We start from the raw sequence: 18055 nt of genomic DNA on the forward strand, positions 1-18055 counted from the left end.
GTGCCTCCCGTCCCGCCTCTGTGTGCAGGCCGAGCCACAGGACTGCTTGATCGGACCAGTGCAGCACGGCTCGAACATAGACTGCACAGCCCTGCCCCTTTCCCCGAGGTGCGCTGCTCACACAGGCACCCCAACGGGAGCCGTGTCAGTGGCGGCCAGCACCCCCGTCTCTGCTCGCTGCTTGCCCCGTCCCAGGCCCCCTCTCAGAATTCCTCGGTAGGCCAGCTGGATTGTGGGGCAGGTGGGGGTGGCCACTGTGAGTACCCACTCTGGGGGGTGTCAGTGACACTGGGCCACCCCCTGGACGGTGGCGCTAACACCGCTGGCCAGGGGCTCTTAGTGAGGTGCTGTGCTGGGTGCTAGAGGGGCCTGACCTGGGGTGCCCGGGCAGCAGAGAGCCCCTCCCGCTGACCCGCTGGCCCCCCTCGCCTGAAAGAACCTCCCCTTCCCCTCGCCAGACCGTTAATCACTGGGGGGTGTGTTTTGTTTTTGTTTTTCAAGGTGATTAAACTCCCTCTGATTTTTGTCGACCCTAATCGTAGTCCAGCTGGCCCAGCAGCTGCCCCTGCGCGAGCCCAGGCTGCAGGCGGCCCGCGGAAGGCCCGGGCCTCGGAGAGCACAGCCGGGAGCTCCTCGTCCGAGAGCGAGGATGAGGACGTGATCCCTGCCACGCAGTGCTCCACTCCCGGTGAGCGGGGACGCGGGCGAAGGAGCCGGCCGTGTCCGCGGGGACTGCTTCTGGCAGTCGGAGGAGGGTCCTGTGAGCGCTGAGACCCAGTGAGCCCTGGCCCTGCCGGCCTTCGAGCGTGTTGGGTGGCGGTCAGTAGGAGACACCCGGAGCTGTCTGACTTCTGGGACCCTTCAATTCCCACAGTCGTGGCCTGAAAGCTGTTCCCAGAGACCGCGAGGGGACGGCCCCCGCCTGGTGTGCGGGAGCGCTGAGTGTGGTTCCCGCACACCCCGCCCCTCTCATAGCTGTGCCCCTGTCGGGTCTCGTAGCAAGCGTAACACAGCGGGGAGGGCGTTTGCATGCGGCCCACCCAGGTTCCCTCCCTGGCACCAGAAGAATCAGGGTCCTGAGCTGGGGACCCCAGGCTTCCTCCTAGCAGCGCCCACCCCACCCGAGGGCTCGGCCGTGGTCAAGCAGCCCTTCAGCTCTCGCACGAACCCCCGTTCACACAACACTCCACGGCACCCCACACCCCGCTTCCTCCACACGGCCCGCCCCCGCCCCCTGGAGGGCCGAGTCCACCTGTGCTCAGTGCGGGCTCCGGCTGGACAGAGGAGGGGGCAGCTCAGCGCAGAGCCTCGTGTGCCTCCCTCTGAGTTCCTGGCAAGCCCCGCCACCCTGACGGGAACAGAACACCACCCACACCAGTACACATTTTCAAGTGGCAGCTATAAGAACACTGGTTCTTTCTTTTAGTCAATATTGTGCCCACAGTGCTGGCCAGACCAGAATCGCAGGGGTCACACCCAGGGCCTTGCTCGTGCCAGACAAAGACGAATGTCCTGGCACTTGGCCCACATTCTCGGCCCAAGCATCTTTGCCCCCTCTCTCCCTCCCTCTCCTCTCTTTTCTCTCTCTTCCTCCCTCTCCCTCCCTCCCTCTCTCTCTCTCCTCTCTCCCTCCCCTCTCTCTCTCATCCCTCCCTCCTTCCCTTCCTATTTTGTTTTTGTGCACACACGCACTGGTGCTCAGGGGTTCCTCCTGGCTCCGCACTCAGGACTCACTCCTGGAGGGCTCGGGGGACCACTCGTGCCAGGGATGGAACCTGGGTCTGCCGCACGCAAGGCAAACGCCCTGCCCGCTGTATTACCGCTTGCCTGCCAGGGTCCGGTTGTAGAGAAGCCGAATCCTTCCTGGTGGCTAGGGGAGCAGGTACTCACGCTCCCAGTGACAGACGGTGAGCAGGGGGCTCCGGGGGCTTCTGTGCCCTGACACCCCTCCCCCGCCCCCTTTCAGCCATTAGCCTCAGTGCGGTGAGTGGGCCCATGGCCTTCCCAAGGGGCAGCCCCAAAGCCGCTCCTGCCGGGACCAGCAGCAGCAAGACCTCCAGCCAGGGGACGGATGGCAAGAAGCAGCAGGCGACAGGCACGCAGGTACCCGGCGGGCACAGGGTCCGGGGGACACTGCAGTAGGGCACACAGATACCTGGTGGGTGTGGGGGGGGCTTGGCAGGTGCCTGTCAGGTGTGGGGGACAGGGGGGCGCTGCAGTGAGGGCTCCCACCCCCCGCTGCAGTGGGACATCATTTCGTGTGGACACCACACACGCTGCCCCTTCTTGCTGGCGCAGTCCCAGCACAGCCCCCCCCCACCCCCCCCCGGGTTACCCTCGGGTCTCTCGGGGTGTCGTGTGGCAGCCTGGCCACAGAGGGCAGCTGTGTCCGGCCGGGTGCCTCTGCTCTGCCAGCAGCTGTTTGCGGCCGCCCAGCTTGCCCTCCGGCTCCTTGTGCCAGGGCCGAGAGTTGCCTTTATTGAGTGCCCCGGGGCTGGTAGATGAAACCCGGCAAGTCTCAAGGCGACACCGAGTGCTCCTCCCTCCAGGAGCCCTGAGGCTGGGGGGGGGGGAGGGGGGCCGGCTTGAGCCCTGGCGGTTTGTCTCCTTCCCCTGCGGCCCGCACCCCTTAGCTCTAAGCGGGTGGTGCAGAGCTGGGGCCGTCGCTCCTGGGGGGAGCAGCTGGCAGCTCTCCTGTCCATGCAGCCCGTGTCTGTGTGCTGGGCGCTGGGGCACTGAAGGAAGAGTCAGGGAGGACGCCAGCGGAGGGCCCAGCCCTGCCCGGGAAAGCAGGGCCTCCCGGAAGGACCGAGCGGGTCCTGCTTCACATGCTGGGTCCTGGGACCACACTGTCCCACACTTGAGATGGCACCGGATGGGGGGGGCTCGGTCCCACTCTGACCCGTCCCCCACTTCAGCCACTGGTCGTCAGCTCAGGTGGCCGTAGCAACTCTCGGGGCTCAGAAGCGTTTCCCTAATGGGGCTCAGCAGGGATGGACGCAGACGCGCGAGGGCACGCGTGGGGGGCGCGTGTCCCTGTGCTCAGCCGCGGGGACTCCCTGACGCCCGCCCCGGGGACCCGTGGGCTGGAAGTGAAAACCTTTGGTGCCTCTGGGACTCCGCTCACTCATGAGCAGGGCACCTGTGTCATGCTCACCCTGGGAAGCCCCCAGGGGCTCAGGAGCACTGCGCCCAGAACGGGACAGACCAAGCCAGTATTTCCCGCTATAAATCCGAGGCTCGTCATGGGGTGACCGGCTTCAGGAAGCCCGGTGGGGTGGCCTCTCTGCCAGAGCCTTTGAAGTGGAGAGAGCGGCCAGGCCAGAGCGGGGGTCTCAGCGGTGTTTGTGTGGGGCTGGGGGAGGGGCACACTGCGGGGACCGCTTTCCTCTTCCCGAGGGCTGGGGCGTGGGGTGCAGGAGGGACCAGGGAGACTCGGGGCTGTGGCCCTGCCCACCTGCCGGTCCCCCTCGAAGGCACAGCTTTCTGGAGACGCTCTGGGAGCACTGGCTGTTTCCCAGCCCCTGGCCGGGCGGGTTCGGGCCTCTGGGAAACCCGTGAGACCACCGGCCCTTTGCCCACCGGAGGTGACGGGGCAGCGTCCAGGGAGCGTGTCTCAGGGCTACCTCTGGCTGTCCGCAGGTGACAAAGAAGAAGCCAGGCGGCCTCCCGCTGACCCAGGCCACCCTCAGGGTTCTCGCCCAGACTGCCAGTGAGGCCCAGGCTCCTGCTGCCAGGACCCCGCCTGCCGCTGGGGTGAGTCGAGCCGCAGGGTAGCGCCGCTGCCCCCCTGCACGTCACTGCCGTCGCCGTGGCTGCTGGAGAAGCGCCGGGCCCGGCCCAGGAAGGTGCTGGGGAAACTGCCTCCCCGAGCCTGAGCTCGCCCGCCTTCTCTCTCCTCCCACCCACGCAGGTGGGCCCCGCCCCCAAGACCCACGCTGCGGCCACGGCCCACGGCACCCCCACACACGCCCGGGCCGCCGCCCCCTCGGCACACACCAAAGCTGACGACTCGGGGACCTCAGGAGACAGTGAGGACAGCTCTCCGGAGAGTGAGGAGAACCCGCCGCCCCGCCTGGGTGAGCGTCCAGGAGGCAGGGCGACCTGCAGGGCCTCGGTCTCCCCTCCCACGCCCGGTCCCTTCTGCTGTCTGACTCCTCCCCACGGGAGGGGGGATGCTGCGGGGGAGGGCTGGGGGCGGGGGCGGGGTGGCCTCGCCGAGTCCAGGCCCGGCAGGAGCCACTGCTTGTGTGCAGATGCGGCGTCCAGCAAGGAGACGGTGGTGGAGGAAACCTCCGCCGAGTCCAGCGAGGACGAGGAGCCAGAACCCTCCCAGGTGCGTGGGGGGAGTCACGGGGCGGGGCAGGGGGGCGGCCGGGAGGGGGCGGCTCGGCCTCTCACACGGGCTCCTCCAGTCTCTCCTCTCAGGCTGTGTGGCCGCTGGGCCCGCGCCAGCCGCTCCCCAGCCGGCGAAGACCCTCCCCGGGCCGCACCCCAGTGCCTCGGGCGCCTCTGCTCCAGCCGCCAAAGACGCTCCCCGTGGCAAGCAGGGCGGGGGGCTCCCACACGCAGCAGGCGTCACCCCCCCCGCAGCAGGTGTGTCAGGTGAGGACACAGCGGGACAGCGGGACAGTGCAGGGTCCCCGGACGCTGGCCCAGAGTGGAAGGGAGAGAGCCCCCTCCCCCGGCGGCCGCCGGCCCGTTGGTGGAGGAGGCTGAAGGTCTCGCAGGGCCTGCCCAGGAGCTGCCCGTGGGGCTGCCCTCGCACCGCCCTGACCACGGGGGCCAGAGGTGTCAAGGCCCGGCACTCTTAGGAAGGCCACTCCCGGGGGCCGGAGGGCAGCACAGCGGGAAGGCGTCTGCCTTACACATGGCCGGCCGGTTCCATCTCCAGCGTCCCTGAGCACCAGCAGATGTAGCAGAAAAGGGGCCGGTGCAACAGTACGGCAGGTAGGGTGTGTGTCTTGCGTGCGGCCGACCCAGGTTCAGTCCTCAGCATCCCACGTGGCCCCCCAATACTCCCACCAGGGAGTAATCCTTGAGTGCAGAGCCAGGAGGAACCCCTGAGCATCACCACAGGTATGACCCAAAAAGCGAAAAAAGGGGGGAAAAAACTTGAGTCATTTGTATTTGGACACTTAGTGACATCAGGCTCTTCAGGGCAGCTCTTGGAGGTGTCCCAGCCTTGGCCCTGGGGTGTGTGGGAGGAGGCACAGGCAGGCCCCGTGGGAGGCCTGCTGGGCCCCGGGAGGAGACAGTCAGCCTTCTCCCTCACCTCAGCCCTGCTGCAGGCAGTCAGCCTGGCGCTGCGGAAGGTCCGTCCACACGTGTGGTCACGCTCAGGCGAGCAGCGGGGGCAGAGTTCTCAGGGAGCTGCACAGAAGTTGCTCGGGTGGGCCAGGAGAGCTGGCGTGTGTCCCCGCCACACCCAGCACCCCCAGACTAAGTTGAGGCCGGGCTGCCCGCTGTTCTCCGAGTCCAGGGTCCCGGGCTTCTTTGGATCTACATCTCCCTGTCACAGAGGCAGCCCCTTGGTGCCCGCCAGAAATCTGCCTTCCTGTGTGAAGACAGGGAGGTCCCCCTGGTTACACAGGCGCTGTCTCCCACTGTGGGAGAAAGCCCCCTCAGAAGCAGGCTGTGGGGACCCCTCTAGGCTATCGCCTCGGCAGTTTCCTGACCTTTTGTGCTGACCTTTTGTGTTTGTTTGGTTTTTTTTCCTTCTTCTTCTTTTTGGGTCACACCCGGCGATGCTCAGGGGTTACTCCTGGCTCTGCACTCAGGAATTCCTCCTGGCGTGCTCGGGGGACCATATGGGATGCTGGGGATTGAACCCAGGTCGGCCATGTGCAAGGCAAATGCCCTCCCCGCTATCGCTCCAGCCCCACCTTATATGTCCTGAAGGCACTTTCCACTCACTGCGCCTGACCCGGTCTGTGGCGGGAGGCAGGTCCCAGTGGGCCAATCGACCGTGCGCCTCTCTCCCTCCTGGACCCTTGCCGGGGTGGCTGCCGCCCTTCCCGCCGTGGCTTGCAGAGCCGTGACCCCAGCCCCTCTCCGCAGGCCGCAGCAAGGCTGGCACCAGCCCTCAGACGCCCCAGAAGGAGGCCCTGAGCCCCCAGGCCTACGTGCTGGCCCTGCAGAGCGACATTGCCCAGCGGCTCCTGAGCGAGCCGCGGACGCAGAGCAAGGCGCAGGCGCAGGCCTCGGTGGTGAAGGTCCTGGCCGAGCTGCTGGAGCAGGAGCGGAGGAAGGCCCTGGAGGCCACCAAGGACAGTGGCGGCAAGGGCCGCTCGGGCCACAAACGGAAACTGCAGGGGGACCAGGTGACTGCCAAGGCCCCGGAGAAGAGGAAGAAGCAGCTGGCCACCCAGGAAGGCGGGGAGGGCACCGCCTCCCCGGAGAAGGCTCCTGGCACCTCCAGGGGGAAGCCCAAGAAGGACAGACCAAGTGGGGACTCGAAGAAGAAAAAGAAAAAGAAGGCGGATCCCAACTGCTGCGTGGCCACGGGGAAGCCAGAAGGGACCCAGGGCCAGGGGGACATCAAGGGCGGCAGCCTGAAGAACAAGAAGGACAAGTCCAGTAAGAGTGAGTGGGGCTGCGTCCCCGCCTCAGTGCCCAAGGCTGGCATGGAGCGGGGCGGGGTGGGGGGGTCCTGGGGCAGGCGGTGGCACAGACGGGCTCCTGGCTCCCACAGTGCCCTCGCCGAGCTAGGCCAGCCACCGAACATACCAGATCCCAGGCCACAAGGTTCACTTCCACGTCAGAGGGAGAAAGTGTCTGGGCACCAGAGTGATGGAACAGCAGGGGGGGCTTTGCCTCACACTCGGCCAACCTGGGTTCCAGGTTTGGTCCCCAGCACCCCTTGTGGTCCCTCGAGCCCAGCCAGAACTAATTCCTGAGTGCAGGGTCAGGAATAAGCCCTGCGTGCTGCTGGGTGTGGTCTGAAGACAACTAGAAAGTGTTTCTTGTTTTGTTTGGGGGCCACACCCGAGAGCTCTGTGCCCACTCCTGGCAGGCTCGGGACCACTTGGGACACCAGGGTTCTAACCGAGGTCAGCCATGTGCCAGGCAAGTGTATACTCTCCAGCCCAGAAAGTATCTGTTTCAAATACATGTGTAGATTCTGTTTTAAGTAGGTCAGAAAAAAAAAAAAATGCCGATAGGTTGTCCCCAAAACCCAGGTGGGGAGACTCTCCCTGGCACCCCTGCACTTGAGCAGCCACCTGTTGCTGAAAAGCTTGCTTGCCTCCCTCAGAAAAAAAAGACAAGGAGAAAAAGGAAAAGAAAAAGAAAGCCAAGAAGGCCTCAACCAAAGACAGCGATGCAATATTGCAGAAGAAAAAGAAGAAAAAGGTACAGTGAGAGCCTGGGCTGTCGGGGGTCCACGGGGGCCGCCGGGTGTGACTGTCCCGGCCCCCTCACGCCGTGGGCCAGGCCCTCCCAGGGGGATGTCCTGCTCTGTGAGCATGTCGGGATGGTGTGGGCCGGGTTCCGGGAGACCTGGGTTTCTGGTGAGGGACCCTCCCCTCCACGTGGAGCCTGGCCGGCAGGAATCTGCAGACTCGGCCTTGTGGGGTGCAGGAGCGGGCTCCCAGCAGGGGGCACTCTGCCCGCGGTGCAGTGGCATTCCCACATGGAGAGACCCTCACGTGGAGGGTCCTCCAGGGAGCACCACCCCGCCCCCAGGAGCCCTGGGAACCCCCACTCTGTGCTCGGGCAGGGCACTGCCTCAGGTTCACTCTCTTCTCTCTTCGCAGAAGAAGAAGGCAGAGGCGCCTGTGTGAGGATGCGAGCAGCAGGTACTTGTCCTGCCCCGCTGGGGGCCCGGAGGAAGAGGGCCTGGCTCCTCCAGGTCAGGGGGGTGAAGCCAGAAGGACCCCGACACATGTGGTGGGGCAAGGGCGAAGGTGGTGGGCACAGCTCAGGTGCCCTGGCTGCTGCCCGTGTCCACTCCCTGGTGATCCATTACGAGGCTTTCCTGTGCAGGCCGTGCTCCCAGCTGGTGCTCCCGGGGGGGTGGCGGGATCACGTGTGCCCCTGCCTCCTGTAATCGGGGGGGTGGGGGGTCACAGGACAGCCCCAGGCAGGCCCCCAAGGGGCCAGAGAGGGCTCAGCGGGGAGGGCTTTGCCCGGGCTGCCGCCGACCCAACTCAGTTCCCAGCTTCCCCCGTGGCCCCCGCGTACTGCCCGGAGTGACCCCTGAGCACAGAGCCAGGAGTAGACTCTGAGCTCTGCCACCCGTGCCCCAGGAAAGAGAGAGGAGTGCCTGCCAGCCCCAGGGGCGTGTCCGCCAAGGTTGCCGAGCGCCCCGCCCGCCTGCCCGCCTGCACTGAGGTGCCAGGTTGGCCTGGATTTGCTCAGCTTGGCAGAGAAAAGGGTCGGGAAGGTCATGTGGCTGTTTCTTCCCTCAGGGACAGTTGCCAAGAGGTGCCCAGCCCCTGCCTCTGCCCTCCGCCCGCCATGAGTCGGAATATTGCATTTGTAACCGTCCCTCCCTCCGTCCTGTGTCCAGCCCGGCCCAGCCCAGGAGCCTGCAGGGAGGCTGGGCCGGGGCAAAGTGCTGGCTCCAGTGACCTCACTCACTCAGCCCGGCCCCGTCCTGACGGGCACTGAGTGTAGATGTGTACAGTAGATCTATTTTTTTAAGTGACCTGCCTCTTCTCCCTCCGTCCTGCAGGCCCAGTGGGTCGCACTGCAGCTTCTTCCCTGCCCGGCTCTCACCTCTGTCAGTCTTTACCCAGTTCTATTCGTGTGTGTTTTTGTTTTTAAAAAAAAGAAAAAAAACTCCAAAAATAAAATACTTGCAGGAGAAGTCCAGGAAAAGGACAAAAAGTCTGCACTTCCTTTTCTGAGATGGGTGTCGGATTGGTGCCTATAAGTAGATGCTCAGAGTCTGTTTTCACTGCCCTAGGTGTAGGATAACACTGGGTTTGTCCTTTTAGCCTTGCCACAGGAAACTTATGCCTTAAAGCAATGTCCTTTCTGTATGGACACAGGAAGACAGTTAATACTATGCTCTTGTAATTTGAGAGTTGATTGACTCTGAATAATATTTACTCCTGGGCATCTGCTTTCTCGACTCAGTTGCCCTTAGTTCCTAGCACCCGAAAAGCAGGGTCCTGACAAGGGACGGAATGGGCTCAGGGCAAGCTGTGAGCTACCCTGGCATCGAAATGGGCCAGGCCAACACGCCACAATACTCAACTGTAAGTTGAGAGCATGGTCATAAACGAATGCTGTCATGATCCAAAAGTAACAATGAGGCTAGGACCCTGCTGGGGTTAAGAAGACTAACCTGGCCTGAGGACTGTGGTCTGGAATATATAGTGAATGTCCTCAGGAAGAACCAAACTTTAAGTTTGATATGTCTCTCACTGTGCCCATACAGAATGACATTGCTAGAAATATTAGTAGATTTACTACAACTATTTAAGTGGATTACTAGCTGAGGAAGGAAGAAAACGACACGCCCTGGATGGGATTTGCCCTTGAGTGGATCTCCTAGTAATCTCATCTGGAGTGATCTCCTTAGATGAGATTTTTGTCCTTGAGTTAATCCCCTGGAGGAGTGGCCTTACCCCTCTTTTTGATTTGTCCGACCCACCTTTGTATCGCCACCCTATGTGATTGCTATAGAAACTAAGACTGTAAGAGTGGAGGGGGTCAGTCAGAAGTGAGAGCGAGTGGGGCTCCACAGAGGGAAGCAGGGTGGGGGCTGGAGCGATAGCACAGCGGGTAGGAGCGTTCGCCTTGCACACGGCGAACCTGAGTTCGGTTCCAGCATCCCATATGGTCCCCCAAGCACCACCATGAGTAATTCCTGAGTGTGTGAGCCAGAAGTAACTCCTGTGCACGCTGGTTGTGACCCAAAAAGCAAAACAAAAAAAACATCCCAGCACAGAGAGAGAAGCAGGAGAGATTGGTAGAGACCAGAGGAGAGACGACAGAGACAGTCGGAGATAGAGAGACAGACGAGAGCACAGCAGCACACACAGAAGCAGAGCACAAAGGAGGAGCCATCCCGATCCGGTCCTACACAGTGGCTCGAGAGCACTGAACACGAGTGGGGAGAGAGAGCCGCCCCGAGAACCCGAGAACGCACATCACCCCTTCCGCGCGCACTTATATTTTTTACACCTAGGCGCTCTGGGGGGCCACAAGGGGTCTGTGGGATGCACTGTGAGCTGAGGGCCCTCTTGCACGGCCCGCAGCTGCTCCCCATGCCGCTGTCAGCCCCACGCACCACAGGTTCCGGCCAGAGGAGACTGGTGGTGGGGGAAGGTGGAGGAGTCAGATCCTGGGGGGGGGCGGGGCAGTGCAGAGCCCCGCCCCGCTCTCCCTGGGCTCATGGTGATCTCCCGAAACACCTGCCTGTGAGCGCGTGGGGAGATCGAGGCCCCCCAGTGCCCTGGTGGCTTTAGGCTTAGCATTGGCGGGCCGGAGTGACAGCCCCGCCCGCACACCAGAGCCCTGGGCACCTGGCACCGCGTGGGGCCCTACCCCAGCTGGAAACGGCCCAGGAGCACTGCTGGGCATGGCCCGAAAGTCTGAAGAGATAAACGAAATAAACCTGGCCATGGACAGGCCCGCCGCGCTGCTTCACTTGGGCCTCCCCCCTCGAGGTCAGGGGCTGGGCCTGGAGTGGGCACCCCCGCCGCACGGCCCTGCCCCCGGAGGTCCCCACCCGGGAGGCACCTGCCCTCACGCTGCTGAGGGTAGGGCGGGGCCCGTGGGTGCACAGCCTCCGTTCAGCTGGCGGGTGGGAGCTCTGTGTCGACAGGGAACCAGGCCAGGTGTGGCTCTGGGGCAGCGCGCCCTGGACCCTGTCCCCTGCGTCAGACACACATGCAGTGTCCAGATGTCACCCGTGGCCCAGCCTCCCGTCATGCTTCTCCCGCACACCCCTGCCTTCGGGGTCTTCGGTCCCCTGGTGGCGATGAGGAGGTCCCACAGCATCGCCGGGAGCAGGAGGGTTCTACTGACTACCTTTTATTGTCACACAAGCTGTGGCCCCCGGAGTAGTGACAAGCTGGCTCGGCTGAGGGAACTCGGACAGTGAGGAGGGGTGGGGAGGCCTGGGTGGGTGGGCAACCATGCTCCTGGCAGTTCCTCGTTCCCCCACCCCCCGGCCCCCAGGCTGGAGAGTCACAGCCTAAGCATGAGGGAAGGAGACCGTGGGGGCCCAGAGGCTGGTCCTGGGCCCTGTCTTCTGGGGGGCTCTCGGGGACTGGGGTGAGAGCGGGCTGGGGGCAGCAGGGGGCTCGTGGCGGCAGGGTCAGGGCAAGGAGCTGTTGCTGCCTGGTTCCTGGGGGCCGGTGTTTGCCTCAGCTGCTCTCAAAGAGCTGTGGAGAAGAGAGGCAACACTTAGGGGGGCTCTTGTCCTCCCCCAGCATCCCAGCCCCCAGCTGAGTGCACACTTCCGATGCACGAGCGCGCGCGCGCGCGCGCACACACACACACACACACACACACACACACACACACACACGCTCTGCCCTCCATGCACTTACCTAGGCGTAATTTCTCCATGTTCGTGGTCACACCCTCCCCGGACCACGGGTCCTCCACGTCCTGGGGCTCTGCAAGGGAGCATAGGGCCAGCGGTCACTCTTGCCCAGCCCCCTGTCCCCGCCCGGTGCCGGGCCAGGCCCGGAGGGCTGCCCGTGAGGAAGCCGGGAGCAGCTGTGCAGTGCGGGTGAGGGTGCGGGTACCCCCGCCCGCTGGAAGAGTTGGGGGTGTTGACAGGGTGAGAGAGAGAAACAGGAGAGGGACACGGGACGGCGGAGTGGCTGCCCCCGGGCTGGGGTCCCTGTCAGGACGGCTGTCCTCCTCTGTTCGGGGCCCCCTGCTTACCACTGCAGTTAGGGTGCCCCCGGCGCCTGGTGTTGGGCACCTCGGTGCCGTTGGGGAAGACGCACCAGCAGTAGCCGATGCTGCCATAGCACTGCAGCGGCAGGTAGTTGCCGTTCTCGTCACACTTGGGACGGAACGAGCCCGGGTGGACGGCCGGGACGCGGCTGACCTCCTCCTGGCACTTGGTCAGTGCTGAAGCGACAGGCGGGGAGACCATGAGGGCCCGAGGACCCCCAGACTCCTGCCCAGAGTCACCTGGACCAGAGCGGCCCCTGGAGGAAGGAGCGTGGCCGCCCACCGCGTCCCAGCACTCGGCGGCTCCCGACGGGAGGAAGGGGGAGCACTGTTCCCTGGGACTGGCGCCCAGGGGATCCCAGCCTCAGCCCAGTGAGGGCCGTAAGCCTCAAAGGCCTGGCCTGGAACTGTGACGTTGACCTGGGGGGTGGGGGGGCTCCACTGCGAGGGCCAGCCCAGAGTTGAGAACCCCACGTTAAGGGGACATGAGGTGGCCCTGGGGGAGGAGGCACAAACAGCCTCAAGGACTGAGTCCGAGAGCACACATGGGCCCACGGCAGCGCCTCCGGTGCTGAAGGCAGGGACCATGGGCCCCTGCCCGGGGGATTCCTGGACGTTTGGGTGGTTCTGCCTCGCACACATGGTCTGCACAGGAAGGGGGCGGGGAGGAAGGGGGCAGCCAGCCCAGGGGAGCAGGTAGGAGAGGAGAGAGGAGAGAAGCTGGCGGGGAGTCTGTTCAGGTCAGGGGTCACCACCAGGAGAGCCCCAAGAGGGCTCTCAGAAGCCCTGGCCCCCAGACCCCCTGCTCTGGTACCTTGGGTTGGTGCCACCTCGGTGGGCCCCACGTCCAGGGAGTTCTTGCTCATCTCGAACAGGAGCCACTGGTGCAGCCAGCCCTCGAAGGCCTAGGGGGACAGACGGGGACGGGTTCCGGCACCCTCAGCCCTGCCTGCTCGGGACCGCAGGCCTGGCGGGCCCCGGCACCCCGGCCTCCCCCCGAAGGCCCTGCGGAGGACCCGGTCAAGGAGGCCCTCCGCTGGGACGTGGCCAGCAGGGAACCAGCTGACCTTCCACTCCAAGCTGTCCATGGTGTCCTTGAGGTGCTTCAGGTTCTCTAAGAAGCTGCCCTTCATCTGCGGGTACTCCTTCAGGGGGTCAGACTTCTGTGGGGGGCAGGGGGGAAGGAAGGTTAGACAGCTCCCGGGGAAGGGGGTTGGAGCACAGTGGGAAGGGCATTTGCCTTGCACGCAGAGAGGTTCTGACCAGTTCTGCCAGGGACCCCCCTTGGGCTTCTCCCTCATTAGGTCTCACCTCCTCCAGGAAGACTTCCTGGGCCCCTTCCCTAGCTATACCAGGTCCTGCACAGTTCCCCCTGCCCCCCGACGTGTCTGTTCGCCCCTGGACACTGTCTCTTTAGCTAGCCAGGGATCCCCCTGAGGCTGGAAGCCGGCGGGGGGCTCTGCCCGGAGCGCCCGGACCCTGCACGATGCAGGCAGAAGACCTGAGAAGGAGAAGTGGAGCAAGCGACCTCCGGGCTGTGGGCCGCGGTTTCCCCATCTCAGACACTCTGGGGGTCAGGGGGCAGCATGCCCGCCGAGCTGCCCGCAGAGCCTGGGCCCCTCACCTGGAGCATGTGCATCACGTGGTCCTGCGTGGCGTTGCCGTACTTGGTGGCGTTCTGCAGGGGCTGCACAGGGAAGGAGCCGGGTGACCACGCTGGCCCGAGAGACCGTCCGAGGGCACCCAACACCGGGGGCCGCCTCAGGGTTGGGGGTTCCACGCCCAGTGCACTCATTCCCACCCCCACTGACTGTGAGTCCCCCGCAGGGCCCTCCCCTGCCCTTAGCGAGCACTCGTGTCCTCGAGAATGGGCACTGCGAAGGGACTCGAGAGCAGGAATGGCCACGCCCCTCCAGGTAGGACCTCGGGGGCTGCTGCCCACCCAGCCCGGGGCGCCCTCTTCTTCGCCAGGTGGCTCCTCCAGCAGGCACCATCTCTGCCCCCGCGAACTGTCCAGACCCACCGTCCTCTCTGGCCGTCGCCTGCCGTGCGGTCACTCAGAGAGGTCCCGCCCTCCCCGCCCCGGGGCGCACTTACCTTCTGGAACTCCCTGGCCAGGGGTATTGTCTGCATCATCATGGGAGCGGCCATCCGGTACTTGCCCACAGGCTTGGCAGCTGTGGGGGCAGGGGTACCACGTGAGTGTGACCCCCGTGTCCAGGAAGGGGACATTCCCCGGGGCCTCGGGAGGACCTAGGATCTCAGAGCCCAGGACGGGTCTCTGAGGTGAGGGGCGGGGTGGGGACAAGCACCCTTTGTTTGTGTGTTGCCACACCCGACTGATGATCAGGGGTGCATCAGAAATCACTCCTGATGGTGTCTGGGGACCACAGGGGATACGGGATTGACCCCACGTCAGCTGCGGGCGAGGCAACCCCCCTTCCCGCTGTGCCGGCCCTGACACGCACACTTCGGAAGGGTCAGGCGCAGCTGCTCCATCTTCAGGTTCTGGGAGAGCACCGACAGCTTGTCCAGGCGTTCCTGCTGCTGGTACAGGAAGTAGGCCATGGTGGCCTGGCCCGCCAGGAGCAGGGCCACCAGGACAGAGAAGCCGGTGGCCAGGGCTCCACGGCTGCAGTTGCTGTGGGGGAAAGCGGGGCCTGAGGTCAGGGGCGAGTCCTCTGAGGTGGCCGCCGCAGGGCAGCCGGGAATGAGGACCACGCCCGTCACACACTTGGCGTCTGGACCTGCAGCTGGAAGACCGGGCCCTACTTCCAGCCTCCGCTGCCACGACAGCCTTTTCAGCAACAAGAGCTGAGCTGCCCTGGACTGCGGGGGAGACCAGGGACGAGCATCGTCCTCTCTGGGCCTCTGGCCCCTTGTGCCATGAGAGCCACCGAGGGGGTCGCCAGGCAACCTCCGTCCTGAGACCTGAGGACAGGCCGGGGGCCCCTCAGACGAAGGGGTTCCTGCCCCCCTGCCCGGGCACAGAGAGGAGACTCAGAGAGAGTGCGCCTAAAAGAAGGAGTGGGCACGGGCTGGGGGCCCTGGAGTCAGGCACCGTCCACTCGGGGAGGACATCCTCTGAGCGAGACCCTTGTCCTGCCTGAAAAACGGGAGCCGGTGAGAATGAACCGTTCCCATGCCTCGAGTGACCGGGCAGAAGGACCCCCTGCAGACTCCCAAGGCCTGGGGCTGCAGTCTCCCCGCTGCCAGCCTCCGCTGGGCCCCCCGCCCTGGCTAAGGTGGGAGGAAGCGGCTCTCTGGGGAGGCGTCCTCATGTCCTTCACACTGTAACGTGCTCATGCCTCCACAAAGGGCTCCCTGGGGTCTGAGGTCCGGCTGCAGCCCGGGGGTGGGCCAGAGCTCTGGAACCTCCTCCCTAGAGACTCATCGCAGACACCACTTTCTCTCTGGGCTCTCTGCTTGTCGGGCCCAGCCCAGCGGATTGTAATTCTGGAAGGAGAAAGCAAAAACCCTGGATTAGGGACATTCCTTGCTTTCTCTCGACATCAGCGTTTCTTAAAGTCCAAGAATCCAGATTCCTATCACTGGAGGCCATATAACCTGGACTGGACTCCTCCCGGTTGTCTTATCTCGGGTCTAAAGGGCTGCTGGGGTCAGGCGGGAAAGCTCCCGGCTGCATACCAAGCACCTGGGTAGCACCCCAGGTAAGCAAGCCCGAGTGTCATTCTGGGGGACAGTTGTGACGGGCAAGTTTAGGATCTGGCTTCCTTCCCCTTTTGCATCTCGCACGCCTCTTCTCTGGTTCTAGAGGAGAGCCAGCTCTCATCACCCTCTCATTTCCTCCTTTCCACTGCCTCCTCCGCCGATCAGAAGGAAGAAGCGTCAAAGTCGGGAGCCAATCAGAACTGGCAGGACTCGTGACAAAAGCGTTGCCAGGCAGACGTGTTCACCGGCAGGTCCTAAGCTGAGTCCGGAATGACCGCACACAGGCCAAGTCATCCTGGGGGTTGCAGCTGAGCCAAAGGGCTGTGGGGTGCTGGCCGGGGGCACTGCCCGCTCCAGGCTGCCCCCACTGGCCTCCCTCCCTGCACACCGACTCTCGAGACGGGGCCTGGGCAGTGGAGGGAGCTGATCCCACACCCTGGATCCGACTATTCTGGTTTCACACTCGCCTCTGGGCCCCCTTAGCTGAGTCCCCAACCAATATGAGTCTCCTTTTTCCCTCGGGGAAAAAAGGGGGGATAGGTGTACCCAACTCAGGCAGGAGGCCTGGGTTCGATTCCCAGCGCTGCACGGTCTCCTGAGCTTCACCACGTGTGACCCCCCAAGCACAGAGCCAGGGACAGAGAAGCCCCCACGAGCTTCAAGGGATGGCCTCCCAAACCAAAACAAAACAGCACCCGATTCGAATCACTGTGAGACTCAGGACGGAGTTGAACGCCGAGTATCTTGTACGTGACTAATGACAGTAATTGCTGCAAGAGTTAGAGACGGGTGGTGACATGAGTAGAACCTATTACTGCGATGGTTATTCTCGTTACTATTATTGAGCCGAGGGGAAGAAACTGATTCATCCACCCAAGACAAGAGCAGAATCTGGACAGAATCTGCCCTGACAAGAGTCACCCCCGCCAGCGATGGCTTCCTGGGGGGTTTTCACAGGCCACCACATGAATGGTCCACGCGTCCCTATCCAGTTACTTTGTCCCCGGAGGGGCAGCTTCTCTGCCGGCCTCTCTGAAAACCCTTTCTGCCTGGTAACAGCTGACGTCACAGCTGTGAATTTCTGTGATTCGTAAATCACTTTAGGAGATTGGGGGAGAAGCAGCTTGGGGATAATTGCATTATTGCCCCTTCCTCTTTTTTTTTTTTTTTAAGCAGGGAAACACAAGAGCAAGGCAATTTTGGGGCAGGAAGAGGAAATGTTCTAGATGGCTGTGCTGGGATCTGGGTACAGGGGATAAGGGCTCTGACAGGACACCTACCACATCAAACTTCACCAGCTTCTTTGAAATTAACCCAAGCCCCCCCACCCTTTCTCAACCCTCTTCCAATTACTCTCGTACTCCCTGGGGCACCCCGCTCTGGGCAGATATCTGTGCGGTAGCTCCCTGAGTGCAGGCGGGGCTCCCTGTCCATGGCGGGTGGGGAAACTCGAGGCCAACCTGCTCCTACGACTCTGTAAGAATCTTTGTTTTGGATTGAGGAAACGGCTCAAGAGGTGGGACGTAAAGTTCTACCTGTGGGAGCCCCTGCTCTGGTCCCTCGCCCCAAGGCCCTCAAGTGCGGCAGCTGGAGGTCAAGGAAGAAAGGAGGGGTGAGGAGAGGTGGGGAGAGGGTAAAAATTGGAAGAAAGGGAAGAAAGAAACGGACCCTCCATCAGCGCCCACCACGCCTCCACAGTCTGGTCCTTCTGGCTCTGTGGAGCGGGTATGTGAGGACCGGGGAGGGTCCAGCATCGCCCCCTCTCCCGAGAGGAGCCCCCTCGCTCTCACAGGCAGAAGCCGAGCAGACCAGAGACTTGCGCTGATACCAGTTAGCATCGGCGTCAGAGCCCGGTGCGTCCTACCTGTTGCTGGGGTCTTGGGCTCCTTCCCCGCCCCTGCACACCGGGAGCCCCCTCTTGCAGACACCCACCTCTGCTGGGCCCGGGGGCGCTGGCCAAGAATGGGGAGCTGCTCGTGGCTGTTGATGAGGTCGCGCTGCTCCTCCATGGTCCTGCTGCTGCGGCTGCTGCTGCTGCTGCTGCTGCTTCGGGCTGGCTGCAGGTGTGGGGTCCTGCACGCTGCTGCAGCTTCAAGTCGAGGCTGAGGACGAATCTGATTCGTCCCCGGGAGGTCACCCCGCCCACCTGGTGAAGTGGAAGTGAAAGTCCCAGAGTTGGAAATACCCCCTGAGCTTGGGCAAAGCTACCTCCCGCCCGAGCAGGTGGAAGGGCCAGTGCGTTTCCATTGGCTGCCCGGGGCCTGATCACTTGTTTCCGGGCAGACCTATGGTTGGATGCGGCCCCGTGGAGGTTTCCAGAAACAAGCAGATGCCTATTCTCTGGAAAGGAAGTGACTGCGGAGAAAGTGCACCCTGCCTGGTGCCCCCTCCTCCCCAGGCTGAGTGGGCAGCAGAGGGCTGCTTCGTCTCCGAACTTGGACCAGTCCCACTCTTCTCTGGCCTCGGTTAGGTCATCTCAAAGATGGGGCTGCAAGTCGGATTCCCGGGCCACTCT

At 63.6% G+C, this 18055-nt stretch overlaps 2 protein-coding genes across 5 annotated transcripts in view; one reads left to right on the forward strand and one right to left on the reverse strand.

Annotated features, from left to right (window-relative positions):
* The window catches only part of TCOF1 (treacle ribosome biogenesis factor 1), a 34423-nt gene extending 25597 nt beyond the window's left edge, over positions 1-8826 (forward strand). For 2 of the 4 annotated variants that reach the window (XM_055142852.1, XM_055142855.1), the window contains 10 exons: positions 502-688; positions 1967-2103; positions 3643-3756; positions 3914-4079; positions 4257-4336; positions 4416-4605; positions 6061-6585; positions 7256-7353; positions 7758-7799; positions 8412-8826. In XM_055142852.1, coding sequence (XP_054998827.1) covers positions 502-688; positions 1967-2103; positions 3643-3756; positions 3914-4079; positions 4257-4336; positions 4416-4605; positions 6061-6585; positions 7256-7353; positions 7758-7784 — 1524 coding nt within the window. In that variant the 3' untranslated portion in view covers positions 7785-7799; positions 8412-8826. The remainder of the gene's footprint in view (positions 1-501; positions 689-1966; positions 2104-3642; positions 3757-3913; positions 4080-4256; positions 4337-4415; positions 4606-6060; positions 6586-7255; positions 7354-7757; positions 7800-8411) is intronic. The other 2 variants (XM_055142853.1, XM_055142854.1) reach the window with 2 other exon arrangements.
* A 2153-nt stretch (positions 8827-10979) lies between these two features.
* Positions 10980-17763, reverse strand: CD74 (CD74 molecule). Its single transcript, XM_004620590.2, has 9 exons — positions 17473-17763; positions 14337-14509; positions 13966-14045; positions 13493-13555; positions 12936-13031; positions 12683-12773; positions 11854-12045; positions 11511-11579; positions 10980-11342 (listed from the first exon to the last, which is right to left on the reverse strand). The coding sequence occupies exons 1-9, from the start codon at positions 17547-17549 to the stop codon at positions 11335-11337; spliced, it is 849 nt and encodes a 282-aa protein (XP_004620647.1). The 5' UTR covers positions 17550-17763; the 3' UTR covers positions 10980-11334.
* Between the last annotated feature and the right edge of the window lie 292 nt (positions 17764-18055).

Source organism: Sorex araneus, chromosome 6, assembly GCF_027595985.1.
Source record: "Sorex araneus isolate mSorAra2 chromosome 6, mSorAra2.pri, whole genome shotgun sequence".
In the NCBI taxonomy this organism is placed as follows: domain Eukaryota; kingdom Metazoa; phylum Chordata; class Mammalia; order Eulipotyphla; family Soricidae; genus Sorex; species Sorex araneus.

Coding starts and splice junctions, on each gene's coding strand:
- CD74 (XM_004620590.2), bottom strand. CDS start 17,549: ATGGAGGAGCAGCGCGACCTCATCAACAGCCACGAGCAGCTCCCCATT. Junction 12,046..12,682: donor CGAGGTGGCACCAACCCAAG/GTACCAGAGCAG, acceptor CTGTCGCTTCAG/CACTGACCAAGTGCCAGGAG. Junction 11,580..11,853: donor GGGGCACCCTAACTGCAGTG/GTAAGCAGGGGG, acceptor GCTCCCTTGCAG/AGCCCCAGGACGTGGAGGAC.